General features: G+C 40.7%; 2 protein-coding genes across 4 annotated transcripts in view; one reads left to right on the top strand and one right to left on the bottom strand.

The window, feature by feature from the left end:
- The window catches only part of LOC120054704 (ankyrin repeat domain-containing protein 13C-like), a 73864-nt gene extending 70571 nt beyond the window's left edge, over positions 1 to 3293 (top strand). For all 3 annotated transcript variants that reach the window (XM_039002250.1, XM_039002249.1, XM_039002251.1), the window contains 3 exons: positions 151 to 249; positions 841 to 941; positions 1082 to 3293. In XM_039002250.1, the coding sequence (XP_038858178.1) occupies positions 151 to 249; positions 841 to 941; positions 1082 to 1212 (331 nt within the window). In that variant the 3' untranslated portion in view covers positions 1213 to 3293. The remainder of the gene's footprint in view (positions 1 to 150; positions 250 to 840; positions 942 to 1081) is intronic.
- Positions 3294 to 3361: 68 nt separating this feature from the next.
- Positions 3362 to 11413, bottom strand: LOC120054705 (serine/arginine-rich splicing factor 11-like). Its single transcript, XM_039002252.1, has 12 exons — positions 11104 to 11413; positions 10127 to 10260; positions 7192 to 7301; positions 6980 to 7066; positions 6047 to 6096; positions 5798 to 5928; positions 5532 to 5607; positions 5219 to 5332; positions 5010 to 5099; positions 4768 to 4857; positions 4485 to 4656; positions 3362 to 4306 (listed from the first exon to the last, which is right to left on the bottom strand). Exons 1-12 carry the CDS (start codon positions 11214 to 11216, stop codon positions 4076 to 4078), a joined length of 1398 nt encoding a protein of 465 aa, XP_038858180.1. The 5' UTR covers positions 11217 to 11413; the 3' UTR covers positions 3362 to 4075.
- Positions 11414 to 12947: the final 1534 nt, after the last annotated feature.

Below are 12947 nucleotides of genomic sequence, written 5' to 3'. Positions count from 1 at the left end.
CATCACCTAGCAGTGAGTGGTTCCTCACAGAAAATGTGTATTCTATTGTAAGACAAATTATTTAAAAAATTGCCCAAATTACCCAAATGCATCATACCCATACCATTATTACCACACATTTTCAAAATTCTCCCTCTTCTTCTCCCTCAGAGCGCCTCATCTAGGAAGAGACCTGGTATGCAAAGAGAGCAAGAAGAACTTCAAAGCGACCGTGGCCATGAGTCAAGACTTCCCTCTGAGCATTGAATCGTAAGCATCCTCTTCTATTACGCCCAGATGAACTTGACGTCTAGACTGACACAAGTAGTTGCCAGACGGGATACATTTTAATAAAGTTAATTTTTTTTTCCATAAAATATTGAAAACTGAAATGACGTTTGTGTGCATGAATGGGCTAAAGAGGTTGATGGACACAGTGCATTTATTTATTTGCGCCAAAGAAAACACATGATAGACAACAATACAGATAGAAACAAATGAATACTGAAAAAAACAGTGTGCAGGTGTGGTTGGAAGCCCGAGGGCTGACATGAAAACCACAACACAACAGAAACAATACACAATACATAAGTACAAAAATAAAAAGGTTTTTAAAACAGATAACATAACCTACTAATTATAAATGTATAAATTAATTGATCAGTAATCACACCAACAACAAAAATGTTAACCTCACTTTTGTGGTGTGCAGAGGCCTCATTTTCTGATGATTATCCCCATCGCTAATTGAATGTGCTAGTGACTGTAACTTGCTGTACTGTCTGGCATGAAGTGATGCATGAAATCCATTCTTCATTGAGTGAGAATGAAAGACTGATCTTTTTTGTTGTTTATTTTCAGGTTATTAAACGTTCTGGAGGTGATAGCACCCTTCAAGCACTTTAATAAACTCAGAGAGTTTGTTCAAATGAAACTCCCTCCTGGTTTCCCTGTCAAACTGGGTAAGTACTATGTATAGTATACTGCTTAGTGGGAAACATATTCTAAAATATAAGAGATCCAGTTGGACGCCTGCTGACTGGCTGACCAGCTATATTCCCTGATGTTATAACATGTTTACATTTGTCGTTTCTCCACAAAGATATCCCTGTCTTTCCAACCATTACGGCCACGGTGACTTTTCAAGAGTTGCGCTACGACGAGTTTGAGGAGTCCATCTTCACCATCCCCAATGAGTACAACGAGGACCCCAGCCGCTTCCCTGACCTTTAACCCCTTTGGGTGGACACCAGAAAGGGGTCACCTATGAAAGGGAATTGATATTTCATCAAGTTGTCATAGGAGAAGAAGACAAGAAAAGGAAATTGTATGTGTAATGTTTTAAATGGAAGTGAAAAGATGTAGCTACTTTCCAGAGCTTCGTTTGGAGCTTCACTGAACGTTGGGCACTGGTTAGATGCATTACAGCCAGTCAGTACTGGGCTGAGTTGGCCTTGGCAGCAGAGGGGAGGACCTACTGCGCCAGTCGATACTCAACTCTTTGGTACTCCACCTGAAAGCAATGATAGACATGCTAAGAAATTGAATTGTACCAGAGCGAAGTTATCTTATCCTATTTGACTGGCAGCAAGTGTGGCATTATAAGTATTGCATATAAGAATTGTTTTCATATTCTACCTTTTTAAACTATGTAACAAACTACAATTCAGTTAAAGGAAATGAACCAGGAGTGAAAGTTGTCTGTAGATGATTAGGTACGATTTAAGTACAATGTAAAGGGCTCGATTCAAAATCCATATCACAGAAGTTCAGCGCCACTGCGCGATAGAAATGTAAAGTCAACGTGCCCGCGTTAGCAGACTGCGTTCACGGTAAACACTGAAACATCGAAAATTACCTTCACATTTCAATCACGCTATAGAGTTAAACTTCAGTGGTATGGATTGAATCGAGCCCTAAATGCAATTTTTAAAGCAAGCAAAAACCAGGCCTTTTCCTTGCGCAAGGTGTAAATACCGCTGTTTTTATGTTTGTCTTATTTTGTGTTTTTTCTCTCTTCACTTTCTTTGTGTTAATATGGGTGTAGATGTCTTCTATGACAAGAAGAGTTTCTGAAGTTTGATGCCAAGCCTAGTTGATGTGAGTTCACCCAAAGAGGTAATTGGTTTGTATCGTGGTGACAATGGATATTTTTGTACATATATGGTGCTGGTAAAAATCTCCAATTCTCCTTTGTTTTTTGTCTTCATTGTCACACTTATGTCAACTCTTTGTTGACTTCTCCCCTGCAGACCTATGTATGAGCCAAGTGTACAAAGCACTGTGAGGTCTTACATCCTTGAGTTTTACAAGGACTGGATTATTCAGTTTCCATCTTCAGAAGAACAGTTTCAGTTGAGTCCTGATTGCTTCTGAACATTGCAAAATGTTGCCCCGTTTATACCTGGTTCCAACATCCATCCTTGTCCTGATTGTGCCCACATTTTCAGACAGTGTAAACGATTAAAAGACTCATTGTGATCAGATCTTTCTGACCATCTCCCGAGGTAGGATATCTTACAAGTGTAGACAGATCTGGACAGTGAAACCATTTAAATCATTATCCCTTCTAAAATCACTGACAGGTGGCACCATTGAATTACGGCATCAATATGTGTCTTAAAACAAATCAATATTATTTTGAAAGAATAGCTGTCAAATAATTTGCATATAGGGAAGGACCTGGAACTTTGGTCACAATGCAGACACAAAGGATGGATATTAAACACATTTTAATAACGTGTAGACATATTTCAGAAAATGTGGGCAATCAATGTGGACAAGATCAGGACAAATGACGCATGTTAGCACCAGGTATAAACAAGGCTTTTACGTTCAAGGAAAAGGTCAAATCCAATAAGCTTAGCTATGCCTTGCTTCAGGAATGAAATAGGACTTCTCTGAAGTGGTGCTCATTTGGTTCTGCTGGGTACTGTGTACAACAGGGAGGGTTTGCTGAGCTGCAGTGTGATCAATACTGCACCAGCAGCAATAGAAATTGCAGAATGCTTTGTACTCCCGACTCATTTCCTTTGTATATTGATCAGGGCCCTATTGACCCCTCCGGTAGTTATAAACCTTTCCATCATGCTTCCATGCCACACTACTGGTTAGTTCTGCAAATGGAAATGTGTTTTCTTCACTTTTTGTTGTGGGCTGAATGTTGTTTTACTCCTTACCATGGCTTTAGCTGCCAAGAGCTGATGTAAACACGTTGTCACTCATCTACATGCCAGTTGTACAAGAAACCTTGTATAAGCCTGACACTATTTTCATATGAAAAACATTTTTACTAAAATAAAATGTCCACATAATGAACTTGTTTATCATGCATTTCAAAACTGGTGGAGGCTATCAAACATATCCCACAACAAAACCGTAGCTATTTTGACCACGTTTTATTATAGACTTTCCTTTGTAAAACATGTAGACAGTACAGGGTGTTCCATCATAATAATCCGAACACTGATTTGGATCTACAGTATATCGTCACAGGTGGAAGGGTATGTCTACAACAGTATTAAGTGCTTTACAGATTGAGTCAATTTGTCAAGATTACAACAAAGAATAGAAAGCTGCGCTGCACCGAAACCAGAATGGTACCAGGCTAAATACAATTTAACAGTCTGAGTGTAAAAGGTTAAGGTATATATAAGTTCAGTGAGTCATTTAGGAGAAAACAGTTCCTCTATGTTCAAGATGAATAAAATCTTTGAAGCCCAAAAATGAAATCACTTTCAAAATCCCTCACATTCAACAGGCCCTTCAACTTAAAAGTACAGCAATTTGACATTTTGCAAAAATCATTTGGGACAGAATTCCTACACATGCTCACCAGACACGGTCCACTACAGAAATAAACTGGCTATTTCAAACAGGAACGATATTTTCCCTAACCAGTCTAGAGATGGAAAGTGTCTCTATAACTCTAAAAACTGTACATCTCCCCAATAGGACTACAACCCACCAGACTCCCACAATTATTCATTTAAAAGATCAGGCACGTTATCTAGATGCCTTTAAAAAGAGAACGGTAGGGAATGGAGCCTATGTCGGTTTTCAGTGACATCATCTGGCTGGTTTTCCCTGGGCGTACTCAGTCGCTCATCTCCATGTCTTCCTCATCATGGTGGTCATCTCCGTTCTGTTTGGACTTCTTGCCGCTCTCCCCTGCAAGCTTCTCGTCAGACTCCTGGGGCTTTGTGGGAGACGCAGAATCGGAGTCGCTCTTCCTCTCCTCTTCATCCTCTACCTCTCCCTCTTTTCCACTGTCATAGCCTTGCTCCTCCTCATCGTAATCCCTGGTCACCTTCAAGAGCAAAGCGTTCTGAGCAATAAAGGAATAAATGGCACATGAAACAGGTCAAACTCTGGACATGAAAACATTCAAGGTCGGTGTCCCTGTACAGATTAAGCCTAGTCATGGCTAAAAAGCTATTTAGATGGACATTTAACAGATACGATTAGAATGAGCCGTTAATGTGGGAAAGTCAGTGGCTGCACACCTTGACATCTCCTTTCTCACTGTCAGATTTGCAGTCTCGGTCCTTATCCTTGTCTTTGCTCTTCTTACTAGTGGAGCCTTCTCTTTCGTCTCGGCTCCGATCTCTGACGTCTTTCCTCTCCCTCTCACGGTCCTTCTCTCGCTCTTTGTCCTTCTTTTTGTCCTTCTTGTGCCTGTGGGAACAAAAACTATTGTTTAAATACAGACAGGTACACCTACAGATTACTGCACTGTGAAGCCCAGTGTGGTTCTGAACTAGGAGGACCCTCTTTTGTACCACTCACCTTCTAGGGGAAGGGGACCTGGACAGTTTCCTCTTTGGGGACCTGGACTTCTTTGGTGACCTAGAGGCGCTGCGGCTTCTTCTACGTCTCCTGTTGAAGACCAGATATTAAAGATGGGAGGGAAACCTTTAACCCTACATGCCACTGGTTGTCTTTGGGTTCCTGAAAGGTCTAGAACATCAAGCGGGATCAATGCATTTTGGTCAAGCTAACTAGACTCATCCTTTATTTAAACCACTCACCGATTGATGCTTCGAGACCTCCTGGTACTGCTGTAGCTCTTAGGCGGCGTCTTGGAGCGCTTTTTGGATTTCTCGTCTTTCCTCCTATCCCTACAAGCAGGAAAAACAATGAAGGCAAAATGATTTGAAGGAATCCTGAAAGAGGTACATCATGCACCACATTTCCCCTGATCCCCGCTGTGAATATAACACTGTAGATGGCCACCCACCTGGATTTGCTGCATCTACCCCTCTCTCTGGAGTGGGACTTCCGTCTGCGGGGGCTCTTCGACCGCCTCCTGCTCCTCGAGTGGGACCTCCGCCGAGACCTGCTCTTTGATCGCCTGCCATGAGATTAGACAGGTTATTTTTTTTAACCAGAACTCAGAGCTGTCCCAACTAATTCATGCACTCAAACCACTCAAGATGCATCGTGACTGATTTGCTGATGTTTTCCAACATGCATGTAAAGTGGGGCTAACCTTCAGCACATCCAAAATTGCTGATTTAATTAAGGTATGCAGTTTCTCATCAGCGGCGTACCTGTGACGAGACCTGGACCTCCTCCGCCTCGACCGGGACCTGGAGCGGGAATGTTTGCGCTTGTCGTCTTTCGTATCTGCAAAGAGGAAGAATGAAAGCTCAGGAAACTCCAACGTAACAATACAAATCTGTGGGAACTGACTAACATGACAGCCGTCAATGTCTGAAGACGTGAGGAATAGCACCATAGAAGAGAGGAATGGGTAATTCAGTCAAAATACACGTGTAATACTGCAAATATTTGGTCTAAATTAGTGAGAACTCACTTCCAGGCTCGATAACGGCAGAGATGAGTGACTGGGCCTCTCTGACCCTCTTCATGGCCTCCTCCATCTCCTTGTTGGAGTCATTCTTCATACCAGGATTAATCATCATACCAGCAGCCATTGAATTCATCCTGCAATGGCCAAACCCCAGTTAGTCACCCAGAAAAATTACAGATAACTTTTCCACATACTCAATACAATAGTTAAAATATTCTTTATAGACTGGCCAGAATTGGAGGTGATAGTTACTTAGTAGGATCCATGGACTGCATAAGCTTCAGAAAGTCAGCAGAGAGGGCCTGAAATAAAGAACATGAAAATGCATAGCTATATACATTTATAATGTGATAAGTAGATCAATAGGTTATTATGGGGGGGGGGGGGGGGGGGGGGTTCTACTAAGCTAACATATGAAATTGTTTTAAGATGGTCATACCATGTTTGATTTAATTTTTATTTTATTTTATTGCCTTTACTAGCTCATAGAAACGCATTGAATAACATTCATAAATGGCAAAAAAATGATCACAAAATAAATCATAAGGAATATAGTTTTGAAGTGTCTGCCCTATATCTAGGAGATAAGAAAGCTCAGGAAATGGTAATTTTTTTGGACACGTTTAACACCTTATTTTTGTTGCCACAAAACTACCTACATGCTTCCATTCATTTGTATTAGCCAGGTCCTGTGACACTTGTGGGGGCGTAGCGCAAAACGGAGAACACAATTGTGTTCGTGAGTCTCCCCTTTCCACAATGGGGTCATTAGTTTGTAGCCCAAACAATTTGGATGCTACAGACAGAAGTTGGCACATCATCGTTACCGACTTCAGTCGTAGAGCAAAACACAGAACACCATCGTGTTCGTAGGCATTCCATAGAGTGGAAATATTATTAGTTTGTAGACCAAACAGTAGGAAGCTTTGTGAGAAGACTGATTTTTGTCTCATGGTCTGACAAAGACCGCTGTAGCTCGGCCACTTTCCACCACAGATGCGGAAGGCCGCCATAGTCGGATGCGGTGGATTGAGACGCAGCCCATGCAAAAAAACAGACATCTCTAGCTTAAACTGACAGATTGAGACAAATATTTTTTTATTATGTTACTTACAGATTAATAGTATAACCTACACCCGTTTTAAAGTACAGCGAGTTGTGAAATAGAAAGTAGCCATGTCCAACCTGGGGGTTGATGTTGCCAGACATGCCCATGGCAGCCATGTGATCCATGTTCAGATTTCCGAGAGCTGAAAGAGGTACGCCTCCCATCTGCAAGGACAAGGGATACACGTCAGACAAATCTTCCTTCCAGCTACTTTTTTGTTGTTGTCAAAATGGGGCCTTTGGTTACACAGTTGATAGGTCTCATTTCGACATTAATAGATAACACTTACGGACGCCAAAGGATTTGGAGTGGGGAGAAGGCCTCCTCCAGGCATGCATCCTGCCACGGCATTCGCTGGTGCCAGCAGTGACAGAGCTTTAGACTCATCAGGAATCACTCCTAGAGAAAAACGCCACAGAATCAGTACAGGTCTTTGCAAACATCCACCATACTCAAACAAACCACCTCAACCTAACTACTCTTACCACAATAGATATGTAGTAAGACATACATTCCATTTTGTGTTGTCGGAAAATGTTGGTCCCTAATTTGCTAAGTATGATTTCAGAATACTACTACGAGAACAAAGTCACAATACACACTGTGGTCAACACTGCCAAGATTGCATCAGCTGTACTTGTTTTTTAAGTCATGAAACAAACGTAAGCACAGCCGGTTGTCCAGTGGGATGTGCTCTCAAGTTTCATTAGATGTTTTATGAACAAGCGACTCGTGCCGGCTGCTTCGCTACAAAGCACACAAAAACATCAAGATACACAAAACAAAGTTCAGGGAAAAGGTAACTACTTTAGTCTAAAAACACTTACCATTACAAAACAAACAGAGAAAAGCTCGACCAAATTCTGTTTTCTGGGCTTTTGCTGGTGGCTTCTTTCTTCCAAAGAGCCTACAGCACTGTTGATTGGCTACTGTATTCACCAGAGGGGTATACTACGAAGCAAGCTAGATCTACTCAGGGTTTTCTACAGCTAACCAGCATTAGTTAGCTTCACATTCCACCTCCGGCTTCATCAATACTACAAATGTGGATATTGCCCGTCCGCCTGCCTATAACTCTAGCAGGCCTATATCTGCGTGTCTATGTCGCACATGGCTAAGCAAACACTGAAATTAAAAAAAAAAAAAATGCATTCTGTCATTACTAAATGTGTAATGTGATATATTAACATGACTATTTTTAACACAAAAACATTTGATTAATAAAATACTGAATCAATTGTCATCCTCAAATGAAGCGGATGACACAATCTTTGCAAGAGGGAGGGAATCTGATTTAATTGGTCCTCAACTCGTTGCTCAGTCATTTCATTCAGGGTAAGTGGAGTTAGCCTGCCCTGGAGCTGGTTAGGATCTGTTGCCATAGAAATGTACCTGGCTAAAAGGCGAGCCACTTTCGTATGACTGGTTATCCTGAGTTGACCAAAGTTACTTCGACAACTCCTCAAACGCGCTTCGTAGGATACCACTCATGTACAGTGTTGTAAACTTTAACTTGCAACTAACAGAAATAATAATTTGGGGGTTGTTTATATTTCATCCTGTTACTCACAAGTGTGTAATTGAAATGTGTTTATTTTTCTAAATATCTCAATTCCCAGAGGACCTGCAGAGAGTGGGGTCACAGTCAGGGTCGCAATTGTACAGCGCCCCTGGAGCAATTAGGATTAAGTGCCTTGCTCAAGGGCAAAGCAACAGACTTTTTCTTTCTTCACCTTGTCGGCTCTGGTATTCGAACTGGCCCAAACTCTAACCCCGAGGCTACCTGCCGAAGAGTACTGAGTAGGCTCTGACAAAAAAGGGAAAATGCCAGAAAAAGCTCAAATAGTTAACCATTTCTATGAGCCCAATGCTGAAGAAAAAAAATATATACAATAGTGGAATAAAAACGAAAATCTTATGAGATGGTCCATGGGTGTGCAATCTAAAATTAAGCTAATTTCAAATCAAACAAGGCTTCATCTTTTCTGAGAAAAAAAACAACACTTGAGAAACAGGATAAGCTGCAGAAGACAAAACTGTTGGGTGGCATTTTCAGCAGGGCCTGGTGTATAGGGCTGAACCAGGAAAAACAACTGTAAAAACAACAACAAGAAAAGCCTCCGTTAAATGTGTGACTTACTAAACCCGTTCAGAGTCAAGTGGAGAGGATCATTATAAAGCATTTCACTACAACAACCAGTCCTACTTTTACCTGCAGTTAGTGAAAATATATGGGGATGGAGATGCACATATGTATAAAAGGACTGCGAAACAAAGCTATTCAAATTGGGTGGGTTAAGTCCAAACAACAGATAAGCATGTAAATCATAACCAAAATGATGTTCAGAATTTCCCAGGCCAGTAGCTGAAAGTAGCTAAAGGGATGTAGGCCGAGTACTATATGTAACGGATGTGAAATGGCTAGCTAGTTAGCGGTGGTGCGCGCTAATAGCCTTTCAATCGGTGACGTCACTTGCTCTGAGACCTTGAAGTAGTGGTTCCCCTGCGGCTTTTGTGGAGCGATGGGTAACGATGCTTCGTGGGTGACTGTTGTTGATGTGTGCAGAGGGTCCCTGGTTCGCGCCCGGGTCGGGGCGAGGGGACGGACTAAAGTTAAACTGTTACATATACAAATCTACTTTGGCATGCATTGCCGCAATCAGTTAATTTACTTGTGTATGCTTCCTTTAGTTTATTAGACGCATACCTACTATAGATTGTGGCCTTTAAACTTGGATTACTTTAATCTCGTTTCCAGATTTAAGATTGTTGATGAGGGATAGGGGGGGCCGTTGGCCCCTGCTATTGCTATGGTTCATTGAGTGGTTATTCTTACAATGAAAAGATGCTTTGGAGATAAAGATAAACTTTCTTTCTCTACAGCAGAACAACAGTGGGAAGGGGCTCAGGAGCCGAATTGCCATTTATGTGTCTAATCTCTTGATGGCTGTAGAGGACCCTGTTCAGTCTGCAAGGGGATCAGCAGATGCCTTGTCCATTTCGAAAACCACAACACACAAATTACAGATACAATTATTTTTTTATTAATAGCCTATACTAGAACCGCAAGATTACACATGTATTCCCGTTTACCCCTATTATATTGTCAATCTCTGGTAAGACTTTTGTACTAAATCTTACTTTAAATTAAATATTGATAAACAATGGGGTTTGATTGAGCTTTGTTGTATGTTGGAAAAGAAATAGGACAAAAGATTACCAACCTTCTGCGAATGGGACAACAATCAGGGCTCTGTCCACGAAGACAGTGTTGGTCAGATGCTGGGACACTCCAACCGACTCAGATTCAAGGAACTTTACAAAACAGACACGTGAAGTCACAGGCAAGGAAGATTCACTGGAAGAAAATACACATTTGTTGTGCAAGAAATACAAAGATTCTCGACATATGGTATTAGAAACATGGTACTGACACTGTTAGTATACTTTCTTCCTCAAAACATAAATGCTCACTTTCCTAATTAAACATATTTTATGTCTGGTTTAGTTACAATTGGGAAGAGAGAGCAATGAAAGAACGTTGCATCTCTTGCAGTCTTTTCTTGTCTTTGCCATGAGAGCTTCAGAGGGATGATCAAGACGTCTTGTAATTCCTACCTTAACTGCAGTGCAGCCAGGTGTAATTCGACAGGTGAAAAACAGCAAAGCACAGAACAGATTAATTAGCTCCTACTACCCTGCCCTGTTATTCAATGGAGCCATTTGTTTTCACAGTATCATTGTAATTCAAAACAGTTTGATTCGCGACAGTTTGTTTTGTCAACTAGTTACTATAGTACTGACTGCAGGTTTGATTTATTATTCGATATCACAAGATAACTTACTAGCCAGTTGTTTCTCAGTACAGTAAGCTGGTTAACGTTAGATGTTTCATATAGGCACTGAGGGTTCGCAGATATCCTACTCAATGAGCTTGCTGTAACCAGTGTTTACTAGCTAGCCATCAAGTTAACCATCTAGCTAAATTACGAGCTCACCGCCAAGTAGGCGCGAGTTTGGCTCCTCTGTGTCAGTTGCATGAGCAAGCGCACACTCATGTGTGCCAACTACTTACTACTAGCTAGGGGTGGACTGAGGCCGCACAGGCCCCAACCTATGTGATGGCCAAATTTGGCAGAATTTTCATGGAAAATGTACGTCGCTACTAGCTAGCTAATTGTCTAATATTCATAATACTCACTCTGGTGGAAATAACTTCAGTTCTTCAATATTTCCCAGAAACCCGAAGAGAGATCTCATCTGTTCAGAGGTGGTACTCGGAGAGACATTTGTCACCTGAATAACGTTCGTCATTTTCCACGACTAGATGTTAATTTGAAACGCACAGACGTCTAGCTAGATGTAACAACCCAACTAATTTAGCATCTAAAGAACGTAACATATAATTGTGCAGTCAAGCAAGCATAAACAACAATCATTTCCACTAGCTAATGCTACACAATTCAATTCCCACGGCCATTAGCACGCTACCAAAGATTTGTATAACTAAACCAAGATAGACCACAGCCTTTCCTTTCAAACGGGAACAAATGAGTCATATTGGGCAGAGCCAAGCACGACCTGGCGAGATGCAATTGGCACGTTCTAGCGGACATCTGCATATTTCCGTTACGGAACGCCACCTCTGAAGTGCACATGTGCAATAACTCAATTCGCCTTTGCACTCCTTATAATATATATTTTTTAAATACATGTTTTTTATTTTTTTATTTAACCTTTATTTAAACAACGCGATTAAAATAAAAAATAAACTTTGCAACGGGTAAAGTCTACAAAACGTAGTCCACTTTGTTCATAACACATTTTAGTTTTGGGAACAGAAAACTATATTGAGGTCAAATGTTTCATCGGGGAGAAAATTTGCAGAATGTCGGCCAAAATCCATTACGTTCCATCTTCTCCCAATGCCGGACAGTGGGCTTCCTCTCACTACCATATTTGGTAGTGAGTGGAAATGCCACGCGGATGCTTCACATTTAAACATCCGGTGAAATATCTGTCTCATTGTTCTATCTGTGACGCTACTGTTAGCTAGTAAGTTGTACAACGCTAGCTTCTGCCTCTACTTCTATGATATTATGGCGGTCCGCAAACAAACGTTAAGAGGTGGATGCCGCCACCTACTATACTGGAGTGTAGTCAATCACAGTTTACAGACTAAATTAATAAAAGGTACAAACATTAAGAAAGACGAAACCTTCCTACCTAATCCGTACTACTAATAACATTTTAAAAAGAGCCCTACTAACAAACTCTCCCCATCTTTCCTAATAATAACAATAATAATAATGTAAAATTAACACATTTACAGAAAAACCTGTGTAAAGGCCAACTTACAGAAGAGGACATTTTTGAGGCAATAAAATCTTTTCAGTCTGGAAAAACACCAGGGCTTGATGGTATTTCAGACCTTTTTTGATGTACTCAAAGATCCATTATAAACATGTCTTAATTACTCTTATACAAATGGTAGACTTTCAGGTACTCAACAAGAAGGTCTGATTTCATTACTACTAAAACAGGACCCAGGTAGTAAGTAAAGATCCAGTCCATTTAAAAAACTGGAGGCCTCTAACACTTCAATGTTGTGATGTGAAAATCCTGGCGAAATGCATAGCACATAGAATAAAAAAGGTTTTACCAGATATTGTTCATCCTGACCAAACAGTTTTTTTTTACATGGACAATAAACGACAATTACTTGAAACAATTGAACATTATGAAACATCGAAGATACCAGGCTTGGTCTTCATAGCAGATTTTGAAAAGGCGTTTGATAAAGTAAGACTAGAATTTATATATAAATGCCTGGATTACTTTAATTTGGTGAATCTCTTATACAATGGGTTAAAGTTACAGTATGTACAGCAACCCCAGATGTAAAATAGTAAATAATGGTTACTTCTCAGAAAGTATTGAGCTTTTAAAGAGGAGTAAAACAAGGCTGTCCATTGTCTCCGTATCTATTTATTATGGCAATTGAAATGCTAGCTATTAAAATTAGATCCAACAAGAACATCAAGG

The sequence above is a fragment of the Salvelinus namaycush genome, chromosome 10 (assembly GCF_016432855.1).
Source record: "Salvelinus namaycush isolate Seneca chromosome 10, SaNama_1.0, whole genome shotgun sequence".
NCBI classification, from domain to species: domain Eukaryota; kingdom Metazoa; phylum Chordata; class Actinopteri; order Salmoniformes; family Salmonidae; genus Salvelinus; species Salvelinus namaycush.
This window is presented reverse-complemented; position numbering and strand designations above follow the sequence as displayed.

What these genes read in the sequence shown, in the direction of transcription:
- LOC120054705 (XM_039002252.1), bottom strand. Translation starts at nt 11,216, where the DNA reads ATGACGAACGTTATTCAGGTGACAAATGTCTCTCCGAGTACCACCTCT. An exon ending in CTGAAGTTATTTCCACCAGA is followed by an intron (nt 10,261 to 11,103) that starts GTGAGTATTATG and finishes ATTTTCTTCCAG; the next exon opens with TGAATCTTCCTTGCCTGTGA. An exon ending in TGCCGTTATCGAGCCTGGAA is followed by an intron (nt 5,608 to 5,797) that starts GTGAGTTCTCAC and finishes TCCTCTTTGCAG; the next exon opens with ATACGAAAGACGACAAGCGC.